The sequence below is a fragment of the Phascolarctos cinereus genome, unplaced genomic scaffold (assembly GCF_003287225.1).
Source record: "Phascolarctos cinereus isolate Bilbo 61053 unplaced genomic scaffold, phaCin_HiC Scaffold_7;HRSCAF=346, whole genome shotgun sequence".
Classification (NCBI taxonomy): domain Eukaryota; kingdom Metazoa; phylum Chordata; class Mammalia; order Diprotodontia; family Phascolarctidae; genus Phascolarctos; species Phascolarctos cinereus.
In genome coordinates, this window is record NW_027556180.1 from 86,826,211 (window position 1) to 86,852,987 (window position 26,777).

General features: G+C 38.2%; 1 protein-coding gene across 4 annotated transcripts in view; it reads right to left on the reverse strand.

Annotated features, from left to right (window-relative positions):
- CFLAR (CASP8 and FADD like apoptosis regulator) overlaps positions 1-13,069 on the reverse strand; it is a 50,199-nt gene extending 37,130 nt beyond the window's left edge. Inside the window, exons 1-4 of one of the 4 annotated variants that reach the window (XM_078147567.1) lie at positions 12,889-13,039; positions 12,069-12,203; positions 9,111-9,328; positions 2,774-3,195 (exon numbers count right to left, since the gene is read on the reverse strand). In XM_078147567.1, the coding sequence (XP_078003693.1) occupies positions 2,774-3,072 (299 nt within the window). In that variant the 5' untranslated portion in view covers positions 3,073-3,195; positions 9,111-9,328; positions 12,069-12,203; positions 12,889-13,039. Of the gene's footprint in view, positions 1-634; positions 712-2,773; positions 3,196-9,110; positions 9,329-12,068; positions 12,204-12,888 lie in introns of those variants that run through there. The other 3 variants (XM_078147568.1, XM_078147569.1, XM_020970939.2) reach the window with 3 other exon arrangements.
- Positions 13,070-26,777: the final 13,708 nt, after the last annotated feature.

Consider the following 26,777-nt stretch of genomic DNA (forward strand, 5'->3'; position numbering starts at 1 on the left):
TAAACTTTGGATGTTAGGAAGAGAGTTCAACATGATCTTGACATATCTGAGGAACTGTCTAACAGAATCAAATTCCTGACAGAAATATAATCATTTCCTATTTCCCTCGAGAACACCAGCACATATTGGGTACTAGTACCAATCGCTCTGTTGTGTCTCCTTGTCCTGTCCTAGAACATGAAAGCTACTATTTCATTAGACAAAATAACATCTGGGCTCCCGGGAGTCCCACCTTAGAGATTCAGTTTGCCCTATACTGGGTTTTTCTCTAACTAGGAAAGAGCCCCTTCTCCACTGACCATGTGATGGTAGGGCTGCTGCTGGGGATGGTGGTGGCAATGGTGGTGGTGGTGAAACATGAGAAATAGAAATGTCCTAACCTATCCATTAGAATCTAGTGCTAATAGGATTTGCTATTTAAAGCAAAATTCTGTGGTGTTCCATAGAACCTTCAAATCCATTCTGCCTAATAAAGTCAGTTGGGTGGCTTAGAAAAGATGCAGGAGGACATATGAAAGAAATTCTAGCTAACATAACCACCTGATCCAAGAGGATCTTGCCTCTTAAAGGCAAACTGTGTTCTACTTTTTCCCAACAACTCAATAGTTTATCCTTGGAAACATATTATACTTACAGTCTCTGAAGACAGTTCTGGTGGTCCTTCATAGGACATACCAAGTACACAAAGGCTGGCCCAAGGTATCACAGAACCTTAGAATCATAGAGTAAAAGGGGACCTTAGAGGTCTAGTCCAACAGTCCCATCCAATGCAGAAATTCCCTCTTCACCATCTTTGAAAGTAAGTGGTTATCTGGACTTCCTAGCTCATCAGCATTTCTCACCTCTCTCATCATTTCCTTTCTACTCACATGCCTTGACAGGTTCTTACCACCTCTTGCCTAGACTATGTGGCAGCCTTCCAATTGACTTCTCTGCCCTTGTCTTCTCTCTGCTCTATCCTTCACACAGCTGGCAAATAGTTATTCCTAAAGCATAACTCTGACCATGTCATTCTTCTGGTCAAGAAGTTTCAGTGGCTCCCTACTGCCACTAAATCAAATACATATTTCTCTTGACATTTAAAGCCCTTAACAATATGGCCCCAGTTTCTTTCTAGGCTTATAGGGAAAGGGGGGAGGGGAGAACAAACATTTATTAAGCACCTAATATGTGTCAGGTACTGTGCTAAGTGCTTCACAAATATCTCATCTGATCTTCATGACAATGCACATTACAGATTACTCCTCCACAGGAACTCTATAACAATCTATACTGGAATTTGCTCTTGCTTATAAATAACATTCCACCTCCTGCCTCCATAGATTTGCCCTCAAATGCCTAGAATATTCTTCCTCCTAGCATGCTGCTCTTTGAATACCTACTTCCCCCCAGAAGTTCAAAGACCACTTCCTTCCAAAGGCCTTTCCCAATTGCTCCTAGTTATTTATTAATGCTCCCATGCCTGTCATGGCTAGTTTGCATTTACTTATCTGTGATCATTGTATTCCTCCCCTCCCCCTTAAGTAGAATGTAAGGTCCTTGAGATCAGGTACTGTTTTCATTTTTTATCTAGAAATCCCTAGCACCTAAGCTAGAGGCCATCAAATAATAGTTACTTTTAAATTGCTTGTTGATTGGTCAACGGGCTAAAAATAAGAGGAAATTAACTTCTGAATAGCTGATTAGGGCTGGGCTGGAATTAAAAAACTGTATTCAGTGACTAATGAGGATAAAGAAAAGGTTAGAAAAACTATTCAGAGATCTCGAGTACATCCTAGAAATTCATCTCTGGGGCCTCAAAATTGCTGGGACTTGACATGGAAAATCTTACTGATGGATCCAGGATTCTCCAGAGAAATCTCTCAAGAATTTGGCAGTAATTACTAACTCTTACTCACTCCTGTCTCCTTCTATCTCATCATTCAAGTAGAAACCATTTGTCCCTTTAATTTAACTGCAAGTATTTACAACTAAATAACTTTTAAGACACTGTGCAGCAGTTAGAACCTACATTCCCCCTTTTGTTTGGGATGGAGAAGACTGCGGAGAGGATGTATAGAAAGAAGTATAATATTTATTATTATACATTATAGTATTTATTATTATAGTATGTATAAAGGAAGCAGGCATTTATTAGACAACTACTATATACCAGGAACTACTATATAAATACAAAAATAAAATGATCCTTGTCCTCATTCTATTAGGGGAACATGTATCATAAGTATATAAAAATATATGTGTTTGTACATCTATATATTTATGTGTGTAGATATGTGTGTATGTTTATAGTAATGGGTGAAGAGGAGAAAAGAACCCTGAACCTGAACTAGGAGTCAGGAGATATGGATTCAACCTCTAGTTCTGCCATTTACTAACTCCATGACTGTGGGGAAGTCATTAACCTTAATTCCCTTATCTGTTAAATGAAAATAATGCTTTCACAACATACTTTTCAGGCTTGTTGTGAGAAAAACGCTTTATGAATCTCATTTTTTGAGGCACTATTATTAACAATGTTTTACCTTTATTATGACTCTGTCCCCCATTTGGTAGCAACCACCTTCCCTTTTCATCCACCCCCATCCCCAAATTATTGACCAACCAACACTTCCTTAAGAATTAGGGATGAACTGGGGTCAGTGGATAGAGATGGAGTCAGGAGGACCTGAGTTCAAACCTGGCCTCAGACATCTGACACTAGCTGTGCGACCCTGGTCAAATCACTTAACCCCACTGCCTAGCCAAAAAAAAAAAATTAGAGATGAATTACCTGTAGCCAGAAACCAGTTGTGGGCACTTGACCAGGGTGGCTTCCACAGAGGCTCTGTCTGTTTTCATTATCTTCTTCAGCAGGTCAAATCTCCTTACTCTGTACAGCAATTCTGCCAGACCAGCAGGAGACAGCTTCCCCTTCTCATTCAAGGTGCACAGAAGATTCCGTAAGTCCAACTTTGTGACTAAGTCTGGGGCAAGATCACGGCACAGGAAGAGAATCACCTCCTTTTCATCTTCATCTAATTCCTCTTCAATCTGATGAATGATTTGAGCCGATGTCTTACACACTGTCATTCCAAGGCAAGGCTGTATTGGGGCTATATGGATTTAGCTCTTTTCAAGAAGAAACCATGCTGCTTTCAAGGTCATCTTTAATTGCATCTTTCAGTCTTGTGAATCTTTCCAACATGGAGGTTTCTGTAAGGTTTGGTTTTTGGTGTATTGGGGGTTTTTTGATAGTTTTTTTTAATGGGGAGAAAGAGAGAAAAATCTTATATCAAGAGGTTTGAACTAGAAGGTCCCTCCCTATCAGCTCTGGAATCCAATCTTAGAACTCCATCCTAAGACAGCTATTGCCTAGACTCAATATTTAGTTCTCTCCCTTTTCTATTGAGACTTGGCAAATTAAATGCTCACTCTGCTTACAAAAAAAGGGATTCCAGCAAATAAGATGAAATAAGATGAAACCAAAACATACACTCATCTGTTTAAATACAGAACTTCAAGCCCATTGTAAGTTTCCAAAGGATGTGAAACTAAGCATATGCTGTATTAATGAGTTATCTGGACTTTTTAAAAAAATTATTACTCAGAAGTAAATCATCATACAAGTCTTAAGGGAAAGTACCAGGAAAATGATAGGTAAAAAAAGAGCAGATAAGAGTTTTCTGTGAGTGGGAGAAAAGGAATCAGGAAAAGAAAGGTAGATCCTGGTCAGGATCGTGGATTTTGAGCTGAAAGGGCCCTTAGAGGTTATCTAGTCCATGGATTCCAAAAGGAAACACTACTAGCCCCTAAGGAGGGGGAATGGACTGACCCTAATGGTATATGATCAACCAATGGGACAGTGTGAGATGGGTCACCCTCTCTATACTAGCACTCATCTCCAACATAACCACACTACCTCAGGCAACTATTACAGTCTAACAGTCCCCGACTCTGATCCCTCTCTGGGCCAAATCCCAACCCCTTCCTTTCTCCACTAGCATTAATATCTTAGGATGGCTGTAACCTAACCTCTACCAAGTGAGCACCAATAGCTGCGTAAGTAAAATTCCCTCTCCCCTGAGAGAAATGATTATTAAATAACCAATTATTGGGGAGATCCAGGGTTCTTTTTTCCCCTTCCTATCTCCTCATTCTCTACTAGGGCTAGTCAGCATCAGAAGGACATTGCTGATAATGAGCTCGAATGAACTTTTTCCTCAATCTAGTTCAGATACCACCTAAGTGGGAAAGCCCATCTATTTCGGGCTTGGGGGGAAGGGGAGGAAGGAGGTAGATCATTTGTCTAGATGGCATGAGTGATCAAAGTCATGGGTCATGTGGTCCTCCCCCCTCCCCCCCCAGCCCCTCATTACAATGGGTCCACCTCTCATTATAATACTTATTCTTCTCATCAATTAACCAATTACAGTTGATTGCCATCCTCAGGATCACCCACTCTTCCAAGGACATATAAGCACTGAGTGGGTTCCATGAGGAATCTATGAGGAATCTTTGGCATTCAAGAATGCCAAGATCCTTTTATTAGTTATCCACTAGCATAATTAATAAAATGATTAATTACCAAGAAACTATCATTCTCAAACATTTTTATGTTACACCCATCCCCCACCTCCAAGTGTACCCCCAGCCTGCCCTCTAAATCACCTCCTGGCTTGGGCAAGTACCCTTTAGCAGTGACTAGTGATTGAGAGCATTTCCTTTTTTATTTCTAGCAGAATGGAGTGAGTCTCATAGGTTAAGTTGAGAGGTGATGGATGGATGGCCCTGAGATCACAGCAGATCTCATTTTATTATCCCCCTGCAACCCACACCCCTCTCCCAAACTTCCCTATTTCTGTTGAGGACACCAGTAGCCTTCTATTCTCACCCAAGTTCAGAAACCATGGCATCATCCTCAGTTCCTCAATCAATCTTTCTGAAACCACATATCCAATCAATTTCAAACCTTATTGCTTCTGCTTCCATAACATCTTTGTAAACATCCCAACACTGTAATTCACACCTTCATTAACTCAAGCCTGGACTATGAAATAGCTTCCTAATTGGTCTCCCTGCCTCAAATTTCTTTCCTCTTCAATCCATGCTCCATTGTGCAAGTCTGACCATGGAACTCACCTAACTGTGCTCTATTGACTCTAGGATCAAATATTTCATCTTTAACTCATCCTTTTTTAAATGTATATTTACAAATAAGTAAATATACATATATGGGGCACTCAAAAATTGTACTGATAGGGTTGCATGATCAACAAATTTTGCACTCAGTGATCTAGCTCAACTCCTCCATTTTACAAATGATGAAGGTGAGATTTAGCAAGTTAAATTACTTGCCCACCAGGGCACACAGCTATTAAGTATCAGAAGTAGAATCTGAAATAGGTCTTCCTCATCCCAAGTTCAGCACTCTGTTCACTATAACATGTTGAGTTAGATGAACTTAAGTCTCCAGTCTGCCAATTACTAGCTATGAGACCATTCCACTAGGAGGAAGTCATTTAACCTCTCCGTACTTCAGTTTCCTCATCTATAAAATCGTGTTAATTATATTTGGACTATGTATCTCACAAGATTATAGTAAAAAAAAAGTGTTCAATACACCATAGAGCATTACAGAAATGGGTTAGGAGGCAACCCAACACAAAAGGCTGAGATCAAAACGCAGTTCAATCACTAAGCTATGGGAATGAAGAAATAGGAGCTGTAAGTATTAATTCAAACTTCTTCCACTAACTTGTTTCAGCAAGCCATTTATTCTTCATGAGACTTGGCAGAATGGATCCTCTAAATTTTATAATGAATGACAAAATATGGTTTACTTGTTTTAGACAGCCAGTCCCAGGCTTAAGGAAGACACATATGGAAGGACGGCTTCTGCTACATCCCTTCCCCCATTAGCTCCAGCCACCATCAGAATTCTCACTGGTGATACTCCCTACAAAAACCTGACCTCCACTCCCCGTCAGAACATCCTGGAAGTTGACAAATCCTCCAAGATCATTTCCCTTCTCCCTCTGAATGAGACATACATATTTGGACGTGGCCAACAACACAAGAATTTGCTTTACTAACCTATGTATATTCAACGGTTTTGTTTTTCTTTTTCTTTCTCCACTGCTGGGAGCAAGAGGAGAACAGAAAATAAAACCCTGTTAATTTAAAAAAAATTAATTTTCTTTAAGTCAAGGAGAATAGACACTGATAAAAACTGGAAATTGCTGATCTAGTTCAACCCATCTCATTTTCCAGATGAGTTAGGAAGCTCTAAATAGTTGGTTCATCTTTGGACCACATTTGGTCCCTAGGCTCATACTCAAAGCCTGTTCATCTTGGCAGGACCTGCAGTCCATTAGCATTGTTTTCAGGAACTCAAGCTTGCCTCCATATCAGCATGGAGGATAAGATTAGGAAATCAATGGAAGGACTAACATAATAAAGTGGAAAGAACAATATATTGGTTGCCATCAAAAGACATGGGTTTGAATCCTAGCTCTGTTGCTAGGCAACCTTGTACCAATCACTTTCTTCTCTGAAAGGTACTAGGAAGTTCACAAATTTCCTAATCTGTAAAACGATGGAGTTGGACTACGTAGATTCTAAGGTCTCTTCCGGCTCTAACAAGATTCCATAAGCCCAGCTATATTATATGTGGGTTAAATAGCCTTCTTCGGGCTGGGAACCTAGTCATCCTTTTGATAACACTGCTCCTAGAGGGGAAAAATTAATTTCAAATTCTCACCAAGCAATTTAACAAAAGAACTTTTGGAACACATCATTAGAGACTGATTCTGAATGTGTGTAGGTGGCACCGGACCCACAGATACATACTATATACTGCAACTCACACTGAAAATGTTGATATATGACACTATACTATGCATGCCCTGTATACTGTATACTGGCTCATAATCAATAAATCAGATGTGTCAAAATCTCAGTATTTTAGCTTGAGAGATTCAGGCAGAATGTTTTCTGAATAAAACATTTAAAAAAAGTAATCCATTATGTAAGGGAATAAAGAAAATATGGTTGCAAGGGGTGAATGAGAATAAGGATACTTTTTAAAAGTATCTTTTCTCTTTACAATATTCTCTTTACAAATGTATAAGTACCTATTCTCTTTACAAATAACTCCCATCTATTTTTAGCATATCAGCAAGGTCATCACTGAAATCTCTGAAACATTTGGTCAACCATGCATTACTAAATGTGTTTGAAAGTAATGACTTCATCCATACTAAAAGAGGACTTTTCAGTAAATTAAAGCAGCCTTTCCCACAATGGCTAAATTGGTGAGGATTTACTAAAATCGCATTATTGTTATTATTACCCATATGTCTAACTGACGAAAAAAATTCATGTAAGAGCTACTCATCTTTTTGTGAGGGAAGTGGGGGGAGGGGCAACAGAAAGTATACTGCTGGAGAGCATGAAATAGCCAAAGGAGGACTGAGAAAGAAGAGGTAGTAGCTGGCCAGGTTTGGGAATGATGACAATTGGACTTAAAATGGGACTGACTGCAGTTTCCAAATTTCTCCTCTCCTTTCTCCTTTTGTCCTTGTCCATGGACAATCTACTACTAAGGATCCTATCAACTAAGATTATGTTGTCCAGCACTTACATAGCACTTCAAGGTTTACATAAAGTATTTTCCTCACAAAGGTCCAATAAGGTAGGGGCACTCTTACCATAATCTCATGCTTTTCCCAGTAGAATCTTAGACTCTGAAAAATTGGTTCTCACAGGTGAACTTTTGCCTCCTCTTGCCTGGACTACAGCCTCCATGCCACTTTGGCATCATCTCCACCCAACACCCTTTATAAAGGGGATTGTCTCCTCTTATTAGAATGGAAATTCTTGAGGGCAGAGGCTGTCTTGCTTCCTTGTATTTCTATCCCCAGTGCTAAGCAGAGCACCTGGCATGTATTAAATGCCTAATAAATACACTTGCTTTTTTACAGATGAGAAAACCAAGGCCCAAAAGTTTACAGTCTTGTCCTGTGGTCACAGAGTAAGGTGTCAAAGCTAGCACCTGTACTCAGATCTTTTGACATGGCTCTTTCCATTACATCATTCTGCCTGATTCAAAAACACAGAAATTAAAAGAATTAAAAGGAATTAAACTTAATTACCCAGAATTTAATAAACTTCAGACACAAATTACTTGGGGAAGAACTCCTTATTTGACAAGAGCTGCAGTAAAAACTTGAAAGCAGGTTAGCAGAAATTAGATTTATAACGCATTGTACCATTTTTCACCACAATAAGCTGAAAATAAATATGTGGCCTAAATATAAAAGACATACCACACACACACACACACACACACACACAAGAAAAGAACTAGGTCAGATATTTTCACAGCTATGGCTAATGTGTAAACTTTTGGTGGGGGGGGGGCCTAGGCAATGGGGTTAAGTGACTTGCCCAGGGTCACACAGCTAGTAAGTATTATGTGTCTGAGACCGCATTTGAACTCAGGTCCTCCTGAATCCAGGGCCAGTGCTCTATCCGCTGAGCCACCTAGCTGCCCCACTAATGTATAAACTATTAAGCAAAAAGGGAAAAGAGATATATTGGAAATGTAGCTGATGCAAAAACAAGATATAAGTAAATTTTTAAAAGCACTTCTTCATTTTATTAGCATGTGGAATCTTTGACTTTGGCCTCCCCACCTGATATCCAAAATAGAGTAGGGAACCCTAACTCTGGGTTTTTACCTACACCACATTTGTGTCTCACAAATTACTTTCCCTTTGACTCATACCCCCTCCAAGGGTTTCTGCTGTGAATATATAAAAAAAGAGAGGTATAATAGGTCTCTATGGAAAAGGTAAAAAGACACTCCATTTACATGGAAGCATTTGGGTGAACTCATAGAAATACCATACAGATTTTATTCAATGAGACAAAAAACAACACTACTAAGAATAAAGAACTCACCCCTGAGCCCATAACCAGTCAAAACATCACTCCTAAGTACCAGATTCTCAGTATCAGATTAGTATTAGTACTGATCAGTCTTAGTATTGATTCTCACTCCCACAACAACCCAGGTTAATTAATTCCCATCTCCCCCAGGGAAGTACAGAGTACTCTGGACTTACCATACTACCCAGTGGTAGAAGCTGATCTCCCAGAATGGAAGGCTTTAGTCACCAGTGGAACTATCCACAGTTGAAAGGCTTTTGCAGATGACAGAGTAAACTTCTCTTCCCAAACCTCCACAGTCTGCATAACTAACCGTAATAATGAAGTTTGAAAAAGCCTGGGTTTGGTCTTCTACATCATGGCTCTATCCTTTGCTGCTCCTCAGCTCTGGTTCCTGCATGGTCCAAGAACTTAGTCAACACTGGGTAGGCTGAGGGTACTCTTTGCCCTCCACTACTACTGTCAGTCATTACTAACTCTGAAGCCCCATGATTCCTCTTCTCCTGGTGCCTTGTGGGTCCTTGGAGGGGCCTCAAAGATGCACAGGAATTCAGTAAATCATAAACTAACACAATCTTCATAAGCCCTTCACTTTGAGTCTCTCAACTATTAAAACAACTGCAAACTATTTAAAAGCCAATTCCTTGGGGGTGGATCATGAAATAGAAGAACTTAGAATTCACCTTCCATCAAGGAAACAATGTCAATGCCAGAACAAAAGCCTCATTCTTTAACCTAGTAAATCTTGACCAAGGTCCCTCCACCCTCTGAGACATATAAACACACACACAAACTTAGTACACATTTACCGAGAACGGACTGCACAAAATACTGTCTTAGGTCTCTTGATATGCCTTAAAATTACTAGCATGTAGTAAGCACTCAATTGTTGACTGACAGGAAAAAACTGAGTAACACACACTAGAGACAAATGACATAATAGTTGTAAAGCTCTTAGCACACACAGTAGAACCTTAATAAATTTCCTTTCTTTTTCCTTCCTCTTCCTCCTCTTTCCTTTCCCTTCCTCTTCCCTTCCATTCCCTCCTTGAAAAATTGAGAGTAAATTACAGTTCTCAGAGAATCAGAGAGTCTCAGAGTCAGAAGGGACCTTAGAAGTCACCTAATCTACCTGAAGCATGAATGAATGCCCTCTACAACATGCCATGATGTTCCTGCAATTGCTTTAACATCTTCACTTGATCATCTTAAGAGGAAATCTATTCTATTTTTGGACAGCTCTCACTTTGAACGTAATATAACCGCACTATTACTATTATTATTTCCATTTCACATATGAGGAAGTGACTTACCCAGCCCTGTGAAGCTGATAGTAATTTCTGTCACCATTTTTATCTCTCAGGAAAGGGAGGCAGAAAGAGGTTAAGTGACTTGCCTAGGGTCACACGCTAACAAGAACTAAGGCAGGCCTCAAACTCAGAACTTCCTAACTCCAACACTCAATCCATTCCATCACCCAGTGGCCCCTAGAATATAAGATCCTCTAGGACTGGGATTGTCTTTACCTTTGTAGTGGCACGGTACTTAAATATATAATAAAGGGTTAATAAATGCTTTTTCATTTATGCATTTATTGAGTACTACTGATTACAACAAATTCAAAAACAGCTGCTAACGACAACTAGCATTTACAGAGAGCTTCAAGTTTTGCAAAGTGCTTTACATATCTTACCTCACTTGATTCTCAACAACCCTGTAACATAGGGGCTATTATCATCCCCGTTTGCAAATAAGGAAACTGAGGCTCAGAGAGGTTAAGTGACTTGCCCAAGTGTCTGACAGCTAGCAAGTGTCTGAACTCAGGATTTGAACTCAGCTGTTACTGACTCAAAGTCTTGGGCTCACATTCATATAGCACTTTAAAGTTTGCCAAATAACCCCTGTGAGGAAAGTGGCACAAGTATCATCCTATATCACTTATATTACATCATGATTTCCATTTTACAGAAGAATTTTTTTGGGGGGAGAAGTGGACAACAATCAAGAAATATTCATTAAGAGTCTACATGTTTTAGGAGAAATATGTCAGGCACAGGGGATAAAATTATTTTTTAAAAAAGTCCCTACCCTCAAGGAACGTTTTACTTTCCATGCAAACGAAAAATTTCCATTTTTACCAAAGCCTTTGTTAACATTCTTCTTGTGTTTAAAAATAGCATTAGCATGACCAAAATAATTTTTATTAGCATACAACGTTCTCTGGCTCAAGTCTTTCAGTGATTTGTAATTACTTTGTCTGGAACGTATCCCTAGAGATATTTTTCTTTTCCCTCGAAAATGATTAATGCTTTCAGAAAAAGACCAGATGCTAGGCACAGGATGAACACAAATACAAGTATAAATAAAAAGTTTTCTTTGCTTTTCTTCTCTTTTTTAGGGCATTTAGGTAACTGAGAACCTTCCAAGGAACACCCTGGGACTACATATTAAGCCTATCCATAGGGATGGGGGACATGACCTCGATTTTCATAGCTATTTCAATATAATTGTTTTCTTCTGTGATCGTATGTATTTTACTTTGTGCGTTTAAAACCATTCTGAGAAGGGCTCCAAAGGCTTCACCACACTGCCAAAAGGATCGTCCGTGACAAATAAAAAAGGTTAAGAAACCCTGCTAGAAGTCTATGTAAATTTATACAAATGTGTTATTCTCATTCTTAGCCCTTCTTGTTGATCTAGACTATGATCAGTAGTGACTAATAAATGAGCGAAAAGCACTTATTAAGCTCTTACACGCATTTCATTCCATCAACAATCAGGGTTACACTGCTAGTAAGTGTCAAGTGTCTGGGGGCACATTTGAACTCAGGTCCTCCTAAGTCTAAGGCCGGAGCTCTACCCACTGCGCCACCTAGCTGCCCCCAAAAAGTACTTCTATGGTAGGTAGCTGCAATTTTAACTCAGGGAAAAAAAAAAAGCGTTTGGATAGTCCAGACTCCAAGGCTTTAAATAGTTCCCAAGTTACAATTCAGAGTGCAGCACTACAGTGGCAGAAGTCTACGCCGGACCCCGTCCGCCTCCGGGTCCGCTGGTAAGTGACTCACTCACTGCCCGCCTGCTAAGTTCAACTCTGCCGGGACGGGGAGAAGGGACAAATGCTCCCTCGTACTCACGGGGCGCGTGGCTTGGGCATCCAGCGCTCTGCTATCGGCCACCGAGCTGTGCCACAGGGGACACGCAGAAACAGCACAGTTTGTAATTCCTAATGCAACAGTTGCCACAGCTACACGCCCTGGAGACCGTCTCGCCTAGCAAACCAAGCAAATGAGAAAACAGGAAGCAGGAAATTTTTAGGTGGCTCCCAAAAGTTTTCGAGGCGGAGCCGGAGTAGTTTGCTTTGCTTCCCAAGTTTTGTTTCGGTCCCAGAATTGGCTGCGGAGGATAAGAACTCACCATTCCCAGGAAGGATCTAGGAATGTGGGGGAAAGCACAGCAGATAATCCACCTTCCACCCCAACTCTGTCCACTGGGGCTGACCGCTTGCTCTTCAGAGCACGCTTGAATTTCTTACGTAATGCCTTCCTTCTCGAGACTGAAGCGTGGGGGGAAATTTTCCCCAGAGAACCACGGGACACCTACAGTTTTCCGTAAAAGCGTCTCCACGCTCAATTTAAGGCTCCCACGCCTTGCGAATGACTCAAGCATAGAATTCAGGCTCTTTAATAGAATGTGGAGGGGGTGGGGATGAGGCAAGCCAGAGCTTTTCTCTGGACTGTTTTTATTTGGAATTTCAAAAAGATTTCTACCATATAATCCTCCTACACCCCACTTTATACACATACACACACGTAAAAAAGATTCTGGGACAGCAGTTGGGGGAGAGGGAGGGGAAGAGGGGAGGAGGGGTTGTCCAAAAATCATAAAAACTTCCTTTTTGAGAATTATCAACCCCATTTATTTAAGGGGGGAAAAACTTTCAAAGGTTACCCGTACTGTATAGTCCAAACTTTTTGCATGTTCCAGGTCCTCTGCGTTTTGCTGCAAATTTATATCTCCCAACATTTCCTCCAGCAACTCCGTGCTCAGACCGACAGTCCTGCCCTTTATCTTCTCAGTGCCTTAGTCCCACCCAGAATGCCCTCTAGCTCGGCTATTGGACTCTTAAAACAATTCAAAAGTCACTTCCTTCCATTTAATTTAACGACTTTAATTTCATTTACAAGGCCACAAGGCTAGGCCGCGGGATACAAACACAGACTACAAAATGAAGCAGTCCTTTTTTCTTAAGGGAGATTATGATCTAAAGGTGGGGGTGGGAGGGACACAAATTAATATGACTTAAGACAGAAAGGGTTAAAAGAAAGGAAAAGATCCAGGCAAAGTTCTTTAAAAAAATTTGAGGAGTGATCATTTGCAAGGAAAGCCTCCAGAAGGAAGGCTTCCCTGCTCTTCCTTCTCCATCTACTCCATATTCACCCCAATTGTTTTTTTTCCTAACCTTTGAACAAAAAATAGCACTAAATTATTACATAATACATTGTACTATAATTATTTGTGTGTGTGTGTGTGTAATCTCCATGTGGGCAGAAACTATTTAATAATACGTGTGTGTGTTTTCATATCTCCAGCACCTTCCTGATCTGAAAGAGAGGCCTTAGAGTTCAAGTTCTTCATTGGAAACAAGTGTTGTTATTTCTATTTCCTGACCAGATTCTCCCAAAGATCACAGAATCAGAAGAGATATCTGAAGTCTAAATGAGATAAGAATCCTTTCTAAAACATTTCTGACAAGCATAGGTATAATCTATATCAAACTGCTTTCCTTCTCAGTGGGGGGGGAAGGGGAGAAAGAGGGAGAGAATTTTGAATTAAAATTTTTAAAAATTTTCAGATCGACTTATTTTTAAATTTATTTTTAGTATTCAACATTCACTTTTATAAGATTTTGAGTTCCAAATGTTTTTCTCCCTCCCCTCGATGGCATGTAATCTGATATAGGCTATACCTATACATTAATCATGTTGTGAAAGGATCAGAACCAAAGGGAAAAACCACAAGAAAGAGAAAGAAAAAAAAAGAGAGAGAATAGTATGCTTCAATCTGCATTCAGACTCCATAATTCTTTCTCTGAATGTGGACAGCATTTTCTATCATGAGTCCCTTGGAACTGTCTTAGAAAAAAAATTTTAAACAAATGTTAAAAAATTTTTTACATGTAATTGAGGGAAAATAAAATATTAAAAAAAAAAGAAAGGATGTTCAGAGTCATCCATTCCGACCCTTTGAGAACGTGAAGTCACCTCCAAGGTCACAAAGCTATTCAACAGAACCTGGATCAGAACTTAGATATCTTACTTGGGATGCAATGGGTTTTTCACTATCCCTTGCTGTCTCCTGTTATCTGATTTCAGATTGACACTTTCTGGTGAGGAAGAACACCAGGGCTCCCGGAAGCAGGCCACTCATTACCCTTTGGACAGCTCTTCTGTCAGGGAGGCTTTCTTTCCTCCATCTTTGCGCCTTCTGAAGCCAAACAAGACAAATCCAACCTCTCCTCCACATGCCTGCCCTTCAAACAGTTGAAGATGGTTATCTGGTTTACATGGTTATTTTGTATTGCTCTCCTGCAAAAGGGCATCATGCTGCACTACACCCCTCCTCCACTCCTGCTTGGTAATATGGCACACAGAAATGAACAAAATACTCTCAGTGTTCCCTATGATCAATCATTTGCTTTGTTCTGGACACTATGCCTCTCCTACTGAGGCTTAGGATAGAACTAGCTTTTTTTTTTTTTGCTATCATGTGACATTGTTGACTCATCTTGAGCTTACAATCCACTAGAACATTTTAAGTTACAAAATCTTTGTCTCCCTAGCTTTCCAGTACTGCACTTGTGAAGTTAATTACTTGAACCCAAGATTAAAAAGCCTTGGCCTTTCTTGTCCATCCCAGGGAAGGGTTAACTTCTTGCCTATTCCAGTGGATGATATAGTTTTCAAATTAAAAAATAAACCTACTATAGTGATGATAAAATATTTCAGTATAGAAATGAAGGACAAGGGCTCAGAATTTCCCTTATACTAATCAGATAGACAACTAGATGGCGCAGTGGCTCTATTGCATCTTCCTGACTCATCTTCCTGAGTTCAAATCTGGCCTCAGACACTTAGTATCTGTGACTCTGTTTTAGGCACAAATCTAAACATTTTTATTAATTTAACATTATTGAGGCAAGTAGGTGGTGAATAGATGGAGTGTTGGGCCTGGAGTCAGGAAGACCTGAGTTCAAATCAGATCTCAGCCACTTAGCATCTGTTTGTTCCGGGGCAAGTCACTTAAAACTGTTTGCCTCAGTTTCCTCATCTGTAAAATGAGCTGGAGCAAACCATTCCAGTATCTTTGCCAAAAGAACCCCAAATGGTGTCACAAAGAGTCAGACACAACTAAAAAGGACTGAACAAGAACACCAAATTCCAGCTGGTTTTGTTTAACTGTTTTTCTTTATCACAAGGGTGGGTTCTTTCTCTAGTATAAAATAGAAAAAGCACTAATAAAAGTAATTAGGATAAAAGCAACCGCCAGTGGGGAAAACATTGCCAAAATTTGTTACTCTTTCCAGTATAATGACTATTTAAGATAACAAGAGTATTGTAGAGCTGAAAGGAAGACTACATTGGCCTAGCAGAGTTGTACTCTATTCTTAGTTTTAATATTTTCCAACTTTGACAATGTGAAGGCTGGGAAACTCCCATGACAACAGAAAATCTTTAGGTAAAAATTTTAAATGTTTCTAAATATTGGCCTAGAACTATTTTTTGTCAATGAAGTCAACAACTTCAAAACAGCTACGAATTTTGGCATGGGTATTCTTTCCACCAATGCTAATCATGACCCCTCTTCTGTATATGACCAACTTTTTTTAAAAGAGGTTTCTTTATTAAGAAAATAAGTATTTCTCCATTCAAAAGTGCTTTCCAGATTTTTCCATTTAGGAAGTGTGTAAAAAGTCAGTGGATAGAGCACTGGACTTGGGAGTCAGGAAGACCTGAGTTCATATCTTGTTTCAGATACTTACTAGCTTGTGATCTTGGACAAGTCATAACCTCTCTGGGACTCAGTTTTCTCATAAAATCCCCATAGAATAGGGATAATAATAACATCTACCTCACAGGGTTTTTGTGAGAATCCAATGAGATAACTAACACATGTAAAGCACTTTGCAAAATTTAAAATGGTACATAAATGATAACTATTTAACAAAAGTCAATGCCCCAGGAAAACAGAGTGAGTTTGATAACCAAACTTAGGATAAGAATTTACTTAGAACAAGAACAAACTTAGACTCTTGTCCAATTAAGATCATTGCTTTCCCCAGCAATACCTGCACTGCCATTCTGAAGGAACTAGAGCACCGATGTCCGGCACAGAGTAGGTACTTAATAAATGGCAGAGGACTTGATTTATTGTTGACTAGCTCACTGGGAGGAGATCCCTTTGAACCCTTAAAAGGCTGGTGGTCAAAGAAGGAATTGAGGAATGTTAGAAGATTAAAAAACTATTGTTCTAATAGATGAAGTAAAATGTACTACATTTGATGATATTGTTCAAGATTCCTAGAAATGTTACATCAAATTGTCTTATGTCAGAGGTCAGTCAGTCTGAGAGCACAAAGAGACTTTGATAGTTTGAGCATCTCTCTCACGCAATGATTGAATTTAGAAGGAAGAAAAGCCTATTATGTGCCAAGCACTGCATTAAGCATTTTATAAATATTATCTTGTTTGGAACCACTGATCATCAATTTATTGATTATTAGCTAGCATAATTAATAAATTGATTATTGATTATCCAGGAACTTTGTCTCTTGGGGATTTTTCATTTGTCATATAACAACCCCCGGGAGATAAGTGCTTTTATAAACCCCAAATTTACAGTTGATGAAACTGAGGCAGGCAGAGGTTAGTGATTTGCTCAGAATCAAACAATCAAGTGTCTAAGTTCTGATTTATACTCAGGTCTTCCTGCCTCTAGGCCCAACATTCAATCCACTATAACACCTAGCTGCCTCAATTATGTTAAATTAATAAAAATGTTTAGATTTGTGCCTAAAACTCAAAGTACAGTATTAATACTTCTTTTTTTTTACAATTGGTATTGCCAAAAAACTGGTAACTAATCTTCTGGTGTATCAGAATCCTTCAAGGTTCAGTTCAGGTGCCACTTCTTCCAAGAAACCTCCCACTGTACCAAGTTGTTAGTGCCTTTCCCTCTTCAAATTACTTTGTATTGCATTTATCTATCAGAATGTGTGTTGTATCCTTTCCAGTAGAATGTAAATTCACTGAGGGCAAGGCCCATTTCATTTTGTCTTTGTATCCCCAGTGCTTAAAATTTAGTAGCTACTTAAATAAATGTTTGTTGAATTGAGGACCCTTCCTAACAGTACCTGGGCTGGGAGTCTGACAACATACATTCTGTAGGCCTGCACTTGTTACAGAATCCCAAAGTATGAGACCTGGAAACCATGAGACCTGGAAACCATGAGACCTGGCTAACTCATACATGAAAGGAAACCCTGGCATAGTGGTTGTCCAACTTCTGCTTAAAGACCCCCAAGAAAGAGCCACCTCTCAAGGCAGCCCATTTCACTTTTGTACAGCTCTGTTAAGAATTGTTCTCTTACACCAAGTTGAAATGTGTCTCTTTGCCAATTCTACTCATTGTACCTCTTTCTGCTCTCTAGATCCAGAGAACATGTCTAATCCCCTCCTCTGTCAGAAGCCTTTCAGGTCTGGTCAGATCTACCAGAACTTGTGCCTTCTGACAAGCCTACATGCCTTGGTGCCTACACACCATGATGAAACAGTAGGGTAGGGTTTTAAAGGAGACGACATCAATTAAGTTGATTTTAATAAACACTGATTAAGTAACTGCTATGAGCAAAGCATTGTGCTAAGCTCTGGATGTATAAAGAAGGGCAAAAAGTCTGCCCTCAATGAACTCACAATCTAAAGGGGGAGACAACATGTAAATAACTATATGCAAACAAGATATAAACAAGATAATTTGGAGGTAATCTCAGAGGGAAGGCATTAGCATTAAGGGAGCCCTGAAAGGTATTTTGGTGTGTGTGGGTGTGTGTGGGTGTTTTTCAAGGTTTTGGTTTGGTTTTTACAGAAAGTAGAATTTTAGCTAAGACTTGAAAGAGGCCAGGAAGTGGTGACAGAAAGAACATTCCAGCATGAGAGACAGCCACTGAAAATGAGCAGTCAAGAGAAAATGCCTCATTTAAGAAGCAACAGAAAGGCTAGTGTCACTGGATTCCAGGGTATGTGGTGGCTGTAGAAGTGGAGTAAGATTTAAGACTAGCAAGGTAGGAGAAGGTCAGATAAGGAAGGATTTTAAAAAACAATCAGAGTATTTTACTTGGTCCTGAGAGCAACTGGGAGCCCCTGAAGGTGTGGTCAGACCTGTATTTTGGGACCTAGTTTTTGGAGAATGGTTTGGAATGGGAAAAGACTTGAAGCAAGAAACATGTATATTATATATTTTTTCTCAAGATTTCAGCCTTCCTGAAGTTCTTAGCTTTTAACCTGTTTAGTTAAATTTTACTTTCCTTTTTCTGTTACATTTCATAGTTAACAAAGATATTTTCTTTCTTTTAAATTTTTTTTTTAGGCAATTGGGGTTAAGTGACTTGCCCAGGGTCACACAGGTAGTGTCAAGTGTTTAGTCTGAGGTCACATTTGAACTCAGGCCCTCCTAACTTCAGGGCCGATGCTGTATCCACTTCGCCACCTAGCTGCCCTCAACAAAGATATTTTCTACCTCCATCCACCCCTCCTCATTCATTGAGAAGGGAAGAAACACATTACATATGAAGTCATGCAAAATATATTTTCATATTAACTATGTCTCCCCCCCAAAAAAAGAGAAGAAATAAAAAGAGAAAAAATATGCTTCAGTCTGAACTCTGAAATGTGGAGGTAGATAACATTTTTCATCATCAGTCCTTTGGAACTGTGGTGGATCATTGTATTTTTCACAGTTATTAAGTCTTTCACAATTGATTATCTTTACAATATTGCTGTTACTGTGTACATTGTTCTGCTGGTTCTACTCACTTCACCTTGTATCAGTTCATATAAGTCTTATCGGATTTTTCTGAAATCATCCCCTTCATTTCTTACAGCACAATAATATTCCATCACATTCATATGTTATAACTGATTAAGCCATTCCCCAATTGATGAACATCCCTTTAATTTCCAATACTTTGCCATTGCAAAAAGAACTGTTATTAATATTTTTTACATATAAGTTCTTTTCCAACTTCTTTTGTCTCTTTGGCGTATGGACCTAGTAGTGGTATTACTGGTCAAAGAGTATGCCCAGTTTTATACTTCTTTGGGCATAATTTCAAATTGGTCCAGAACTGGTTGGACTAGTACACAGCTCTACCAACAGTGCATTAGTATACCTGTTTTCCCACATCCCCTCTAGCATTTGTCATTTTCCTTTTCCATCATCTTAGCCAATCTGATAAGTATAAGGTGATACGTCAGAGTTGTTTTAATTTGCATTTCTCTAATTATTAATGATTTAGAGAATTTTTTCATATGATTATTGAGAGTTTGGATTTCTTTCTCTGAAAACTTCTTATTCATATCCCTTGACTATTTGTCAATTTGGGAATGGCTCTTATTCTTATACATTCTTATACATACATGGCTCAATTTCCTATATATTTTAGAAATGAAACCTTTATCAGAGAAATTTGCTACAAAGGTTCTTTTTCCCCAGTTTCCTGCTTTTCTTCTAATTTTGGCTGCATTGGTTTTGTTTGCACAGACCTTTTTAATTTTATGAAAACAAAAGTGTTCATTTTGCCTCCCATAAAGCTCTCTGTCTCTTATTTGGTCATGAACTCTCCCTATAACCATAGATTTGACAATTTCTTCCAAGCTTATGATATCACCTTTTATGTCTAAATTATTTACCCATTTTAAGTTTATCTTCTTATACAATGTAAGATGTTGGTCTATGCCTAGTTTCTTTCAGGCTACTTTCCACTTCTTAGCAGTTTTTGTTAAATAGTGAATCCTTGCCCCAATACCTGGGATCTTTTGGTGTGTCAAACACAGGCTACTGTGCTCATTTGCTTCTGCATATGTACCTAATCTATTCCACTGATCAACCACTCTATTTCTTATCCAGTACCAAATTGCTCTGATGATTACAGCTTTGTAGCATAGTTTAAGAGCTGGTGCTGCTAGGCCCCCTTCACATTTTTATTTCATTGATTCCCTTGATATTCTTAACCTTTTGTTCCTCCAGATGAAACTTATTGTTTTTTTCTAGATCTATAAAATAATTCGTTAGTAGTTTGATTGATATGGCACTGAATAAGTAAATTAATTTGTGTAGTATTGTAATTTTTATTATATTGGCTCTTCCTACCTATGAGCAATTAATATTCTCCAATTATTTAGATCTGTATTTATGTGAAGGGTATTTTGTAATAGTGTTCATATAATTCCTGCTTGTGTCTTGGCACATAGACTCCCAAGTATTTTATACTGTCTGCTTTGAGCTTTTTAAGTGGAATCTCTTTATCTCTTCCTGTTTGGTTTTACTGAATACAAATAGAAATGCTAATGATTTGTGTGGGTTTCTTTTATATCCTGCAACTTTGTTGTTTCAACTAGTTTTCAGTTGGCTCTCTAGGGTTCTCTAAGTAAACATCTTAACATCTGCAAAGAGTGATAGTTTTGTTTCCCCATTGCCTATGCTTATTCCTTCAATTTCTTTTTCTTGTCTTATTGCTATAGACAGCATTTCTAGTACAATATTAAATAATAATGTTAATGAAGGACATCCTTGCTTCATCCCTGATCTTACTGGAAAGACTTCTAGTTTATCTCCATTACAATTAATGCTTGCTCTTGGTTTTAGATAGATACTGTTTATATTAAGAAAAGCTCCACTTATTCCTTTGCTTTCTAGTGTACTTAATAGGAATGTGTGTTGTATTTTATTGAAAGCTTTTTCTGAATCTATTGAAATAATCATATGATTTTTGTTGTTTTGTTATTATGGTTAATTAATATTACATTTTTTCTAATGTTGAACCAGCCCTTCATTCTTGGTATAAAATCCAGCCTGGACTATCATAGTATATGATCTTTGTGATATTTTGCTCTAATCTCCTTGTTAGTATTTAATTTAATTTTTTTTGCATTATCATTCATTAGGGAAATTGGTTTTCTTTTTCTGTTCTGGCTCTCCCTGCTTTAGACATCAAACCCATATTTTTATGATAAAATAAATATGATAGGACTCCTTTTTTACCTGTTGTTTTTTTTTCTCCAGTTTATATGCTATTGGAATTAGTTGTTCATTAAATGTTTGTAGAATTCACTTGTAAATCCATCTGGTCCTGGGGTTCGTTCTTCCTTTCTTCCTTTCTTTCTTCCTTTCTTTCTTCCTTTCTTTCTTTCTTTCTTTCTTTCTTTCTTTCTTTCTTTCTTTCTCTTTCTTTCTTTCTTTCTTTCTTTCTTCCTTCCTTCCTTCCTTCCTTTTTTTGGCTAGGCAATGGGGTTAAGTGGCTTGCCCAGGGTCACACAGCTAATGAGTGTTATGTATCTGAGGCTGGATTTGAACTCAGATCCTCCTGACTCCAGGGCTAATGTTCTATCCACTGTGCCACCTAGCTGCCCCCCTGGGGTTTTTTCTTAAAGAAATCATTTATGACTTGTTTAATTGCTTTTTCTCAGATAGGGTTTTTTAACGTATTCTATTTCATCTTCTATTAAGCTGGGCAATTTATATTTTTATAAATATCCTTTTCAGTTAAATTGTCAGTTTTATAGATATATAGTCGGGCAAAATAGCTACTAATATTTGCTTTTATTTCATTTTCATTGGCTGTGTATTCACCCTTTCCATTTTTGATCCTGGTTTGGTTTTCTTTTTTTTTTTTTAATCAAATTAACCAATGGTTTATCTAGGTTATTGTTGTTTTTTTCTTCATAAAACTAGCTCCTAATTTTATTTATTAGCTCAATGGTTTTTTTCTTTCAATTTTATTAATCTCACCTTTTATTTTCAGGATTTCTCTCTGGGTGTTTAATTGGGAGATTTCAATTTGTTGCTTTCCTAATTCTTTTTTTCCTCCTTTTTTTTAGTTGCATGTCCACTTCTCATTCTTTCTTTTATTAATGTAAGCATTTGGAGATATAAATTTTCCCCTAAGTACTGCTTTGGGCTGCATCCTACAAACTTTGGTTGTAGTCTCGTTATCATTATCTTAAATTAAATTATTTATTGTTTCTATTATTTGTTCTTGGAACCACTCATTTTTTTAAATTAAGTTATTTAGTTTCCAATTAATTTCTATGCTTCAAGAATCTTTATTGAATGTAACTTTTATTGCATTATGGCCAGAAAAAATGCATTTAATATTTCTGCTTTTCTGCATTTGTACTCTAATACATGGTCAATTTTTATGGTATCATGCATAGTTGAGAAAAAGCTACACTCCATTCTATTTCTATTCAGTATTCTCCAGAGGTCTATCTAACTTTTCTAAATTCTATTCATCTTAAGTTTGTTTGTTTGTTTGTTTGTTTTTCTTTCTTCGTGAGGCAATCAGGGTTAAGTAACTTGCCTAGGGTCACACAGCTAGTAAGGATCATGTGTCTGAGGTCACATTTGAACTCAAGTCCTCCTGACTCCAGGGCTGGTGCTCCTAGCTGCCCCTTGAGGTCTTTCTTGTTTACTTTATTGCTAGCTATATCCAGGTCTGAAAGAAGTAAATTGAGGTTCTCTGCTAGCATCCTTTCACTGTCTGTTTACTCCTGTAACTCATTTAATTTTTCCTTCAAGAATCTGGGTGCTATGTCATTTAGTGCATATATATTTAGTATTGATATTGGTTCATTGTTGATGATACCTTTGTGATTATCTCTTTTAATCTGGTCTAACTTTGCTTTTACTTTGTCTGAGATCATGATTACTACCCCTTCCTTTTTTATTTTTGCTGAAGGACAATAGATTCTGCTCCAGCCCCATATGTGAACTCTGTGTGTTTCTCTGTTTCAAGTATGTTTCTTGTAAAAAACAAACAAACAAACGTATTTTAGATGCTAGTTTCCAATCCATTCTGCTATTCTCTTCTATTTTATGGATGAGTTCATCCCATTCACAGTTATGATTTCCAGCTGTATATTTCCTTCCATTCCATTCTCTTATAATTAGCCTTTTCTTTTTTACCCTGACCCCTCCTCAAGAGTCTGTTTATCTTCTGACCATTGTCTCCCTTAATCTAGCTTTCCTGTTATTCCTTCCCCTTTTCCTGTTAGCCCCCTTCCTCCCTACTTCCCTGTTGTGTGTGTAAAATGAATTTCCGTACCCAACTATTTGTGTATGTATATTCTTCCCTTCTTGAACTAATTATGATGAGAGTGAAATTCAAGCCTGACCAATTCTAATTTGTAAGGAGTTATTTTTTTCAATGAGGTTTTTATACCTTTTTTCCTAACCATTTGGGCAATTCTGATTTTTATGGAGTTTTTTTCTAGTATTTTTGTGCCTTTTACATAAGCTGTTATTTCTCTTTTCATAATTTTCTTACACAGCTCTTATTTCTTTTCCTAATTTTTCTTCTACTACTTTTATTTGGTTTTTAAAATCAATTTTTTTTATTGTTTTCACATGCAACTGGGAAATAAGATATACAGGCAATGGGTATAGAAATCTATAGAAATCCTGCCCTACAGGAAAATTGAAGGGGAAAGGCATAAGAGAAGAAGCGGGGAGAGATAGAAGGGAAGGCAGATTAGGGGAAGGGATATTCAGAATGCATGCCATTTTGGGGTGGAGGGAGAGATGAGATAGGGAGAAAATTTGGAACTCAAAATCTTGTGGAAGTGAATGTTGAAAACTAAAAATAAACTAATTTTTAAAAATCACCTTTTTTTTTGCTTAAAAAAGCCCCTTTATTTAACTCATAAGAATTCTTACTGGACTTTTTGTTGTTTATTTAAGGGGGTCCAATCTTCATTTTACTTTGAGGCTTTGCTTATAGATGTTTTCATGTCATTTCATGTCCGAGTTTCTTGAGCTTAGCTGTCACCATAGTAGTTTTTTTATGGTCAGATTCTTTTTTTTTTTTTCTGTTTGCTCATTATTCAAGCCTATTTTTTAATTTTGGACTTTATGTTAGAGTTGGGCTCTGCTTACTTCTGCTTTCTCAATTCAGTCTCAGGGCCTGTAAATTCTCAATACTTCCAATGTGATCTGGAAAGAGGTTTGCTCATTGTCCTCCTGTTCTGCACTCTGCTCCTTACTTAGGTATGGCCTCTAATCCTTCTTGACCACAACTATTCCTCTCCTCCCTGGAACTGCAACCTGGAACTAGATAACAGAGCTGGGCAATAGAGATGCTATATGGCACCCATTCCTGCTTCTGGAGCTAGTACAGAAGTTCCCTGGGATTGTTTTCTGCCCAGATATTCAGTCTCCTTATTATCCCTAAGCATTGGGCTGCTCCCCACTACTGTTGTGCTGTGCTGTCCCTTACCCTCAATGTCTGCAGACCTCTCTGGTGATCTTCCTAAGCTACCCTGCGCTAGAGAAACGATTCACTGTTACTTTTTCTTAGCTTTTCTGCTCAGAATTCAGTTTGGTACATTTTCTAGGTGATTATGAAAGACATTTTGGGGAAGCTGAGGTAATATTGCTGACCTACTCTGCCATCTTGACAATTGTTATAAAGGCCTATCTTGGTCCAAGACAAATCAGGGTATAGTTCAGCATGATGGGCTAGGAAATCTTTCTGCCCTTTTGTCCTACAGCCTGAAAGCAATCCAAAGGACAGGTTCCAAACAAACGTTTTATTAAAAAGAATGATTTTTTTCATTTAAAAATAAAATAAAACTGAATTTTAAAAAGAATGGTTCTCTCTTACACCATATTCCACAACACATTCTAAATAGATATGAAATCTTAATATTAAAGATTTTACTATTAAAAAAATTAGAAGAGAAACAGATCATCTACTTCTCACAGCTATGGGTAGGAGATGTATTCCTAACCAAACGAGATACTGGCAATTACAAAAGATAAAACAGATTGATTACTTGAAACTGAAAAGCTTCTGCACAGACAATATTAATGCAGCTACAATAAGAAGGGAAGTGGTCAAATGGGAAAAAATACTTTGCATCAATTTCTCTGATAAGGGTTTGGTATCCGAGATATATAAACAATTAATAAATCTATATAAGACTATTAGCCATTCTCCAATAGATCAGTGGTCAAAGAATGTGAACAGTTCTCAAAAGAATTGCAAAGTATTCACAACCACATGAAAAAATGTACCAAATACTAATAATGAAAGAAATGCAGATCAAAACAACTCTGAGGCTTCACCTCACACATTATAATTGGCAAAAATGACTAGAAATGCCACTGTTCAATGTTAAAGAGGTGATGGAAAGACTGGCAACATTAAGTTGCTGATAGAGCTGTGAAAAGTATAGCCCTTTTGGAAAGCAATTTGGAATTATGTAAATGAAGTGCCTAAAATGCTCATATACTTTGCACCAGAGACTCCATTACTGGGTATATGCCCCAAGGAGACCACTGATAAGAAAGAAGTCCCCATATACAAGCAGTTCTCCCTTAAGTAAAGAATTCTGAAAGAAATCCACATTTTCCAAAAATAACCATGTTAACTTTCTCTCCCCCCACCCGTCTCTCAATTCTTCCTTCTACAGTCCCCCACCCTCACCAGGAAAAAAAAACCCTTCAAGTGAAAGCAGAAGGGCATAGAGAACATCAGCATGAGTGCAGCTGGCCAGAGAGGAAAGCTTTGCCCTGATATTGGTGGTGTTACCCCATCTGTCCCATTCTGTGTTGCTCTGTCTCCAGGTGCTTGTTGTCATCCTCTCCTGTCTATGTCCATGTGTGGCCCCCAGTATGTGGTCCTGTCTGTTATTCCTCTTGCTCTCACTTCTCTCTTTTTTTTTTTTGGCAATTGGGGTTAAGTGACTTGCCCAGGGTCTCACAGCTAGTGCTCTCACTTCTCTTGAACCCTGTGCTGGCCCCCTCTTCCTGCCTTTGTCCGTTCTCCACATGAAGATGAAGGAAATTTGTTTTATGTAAAAACTGTCACTTACCTAAAGTGAGACCTGTCAGTACTCCAAAATATTTATAGCAATACTTTTTATGATAACTAAGAACTGATGTCAAAGTGGATGCCCATGGATCAGAGAATGGCCAAACAAATTGTGGTACATGAATGTAATGCACTATTACTGTGCCATAAAAAATTATGCGTATGATGAATACACAGAAGCATGGAAAGATTTTTGTGAAATGATGCAGTGTAATAAGCAGAGCCAAGGAAACAATATACACATTAACTACAACAATGTAAACTGAAAGAACAATGGCACACTGGAAAATCAAATGTAAATGTAACAAAATTATAAAGATCAAATAGGACTCGAATGAAGAGATCTGAATAGACACCTCCAAAGTATCCCTTCCAGAAGGTGGGAAGTTTACATATTGCACACATGTTTCTATCAGTTTTGCTGGGATACTAGGTGGCCTCAGAAACTCAGAAAAGCAGTGTGACCCTGGCCAAGTCGCTTTACCCTGTTTGCCCTCAGTTTCCTCATCTGTAAAATGAGTTAGAGAAGGAAATGGCAAACCACTCCACCATCTTTGACAAAAAAACCCCAAATTGGATCATGAAGAATCAGACATGACTGAACAGTTTTGCTGACTTTTTTTCCTCTCTAAAAAAATACTATTTATCACATGGGATGGCTCTCAGGGAGGGGTACTGGATGGGATATGTGGAATAT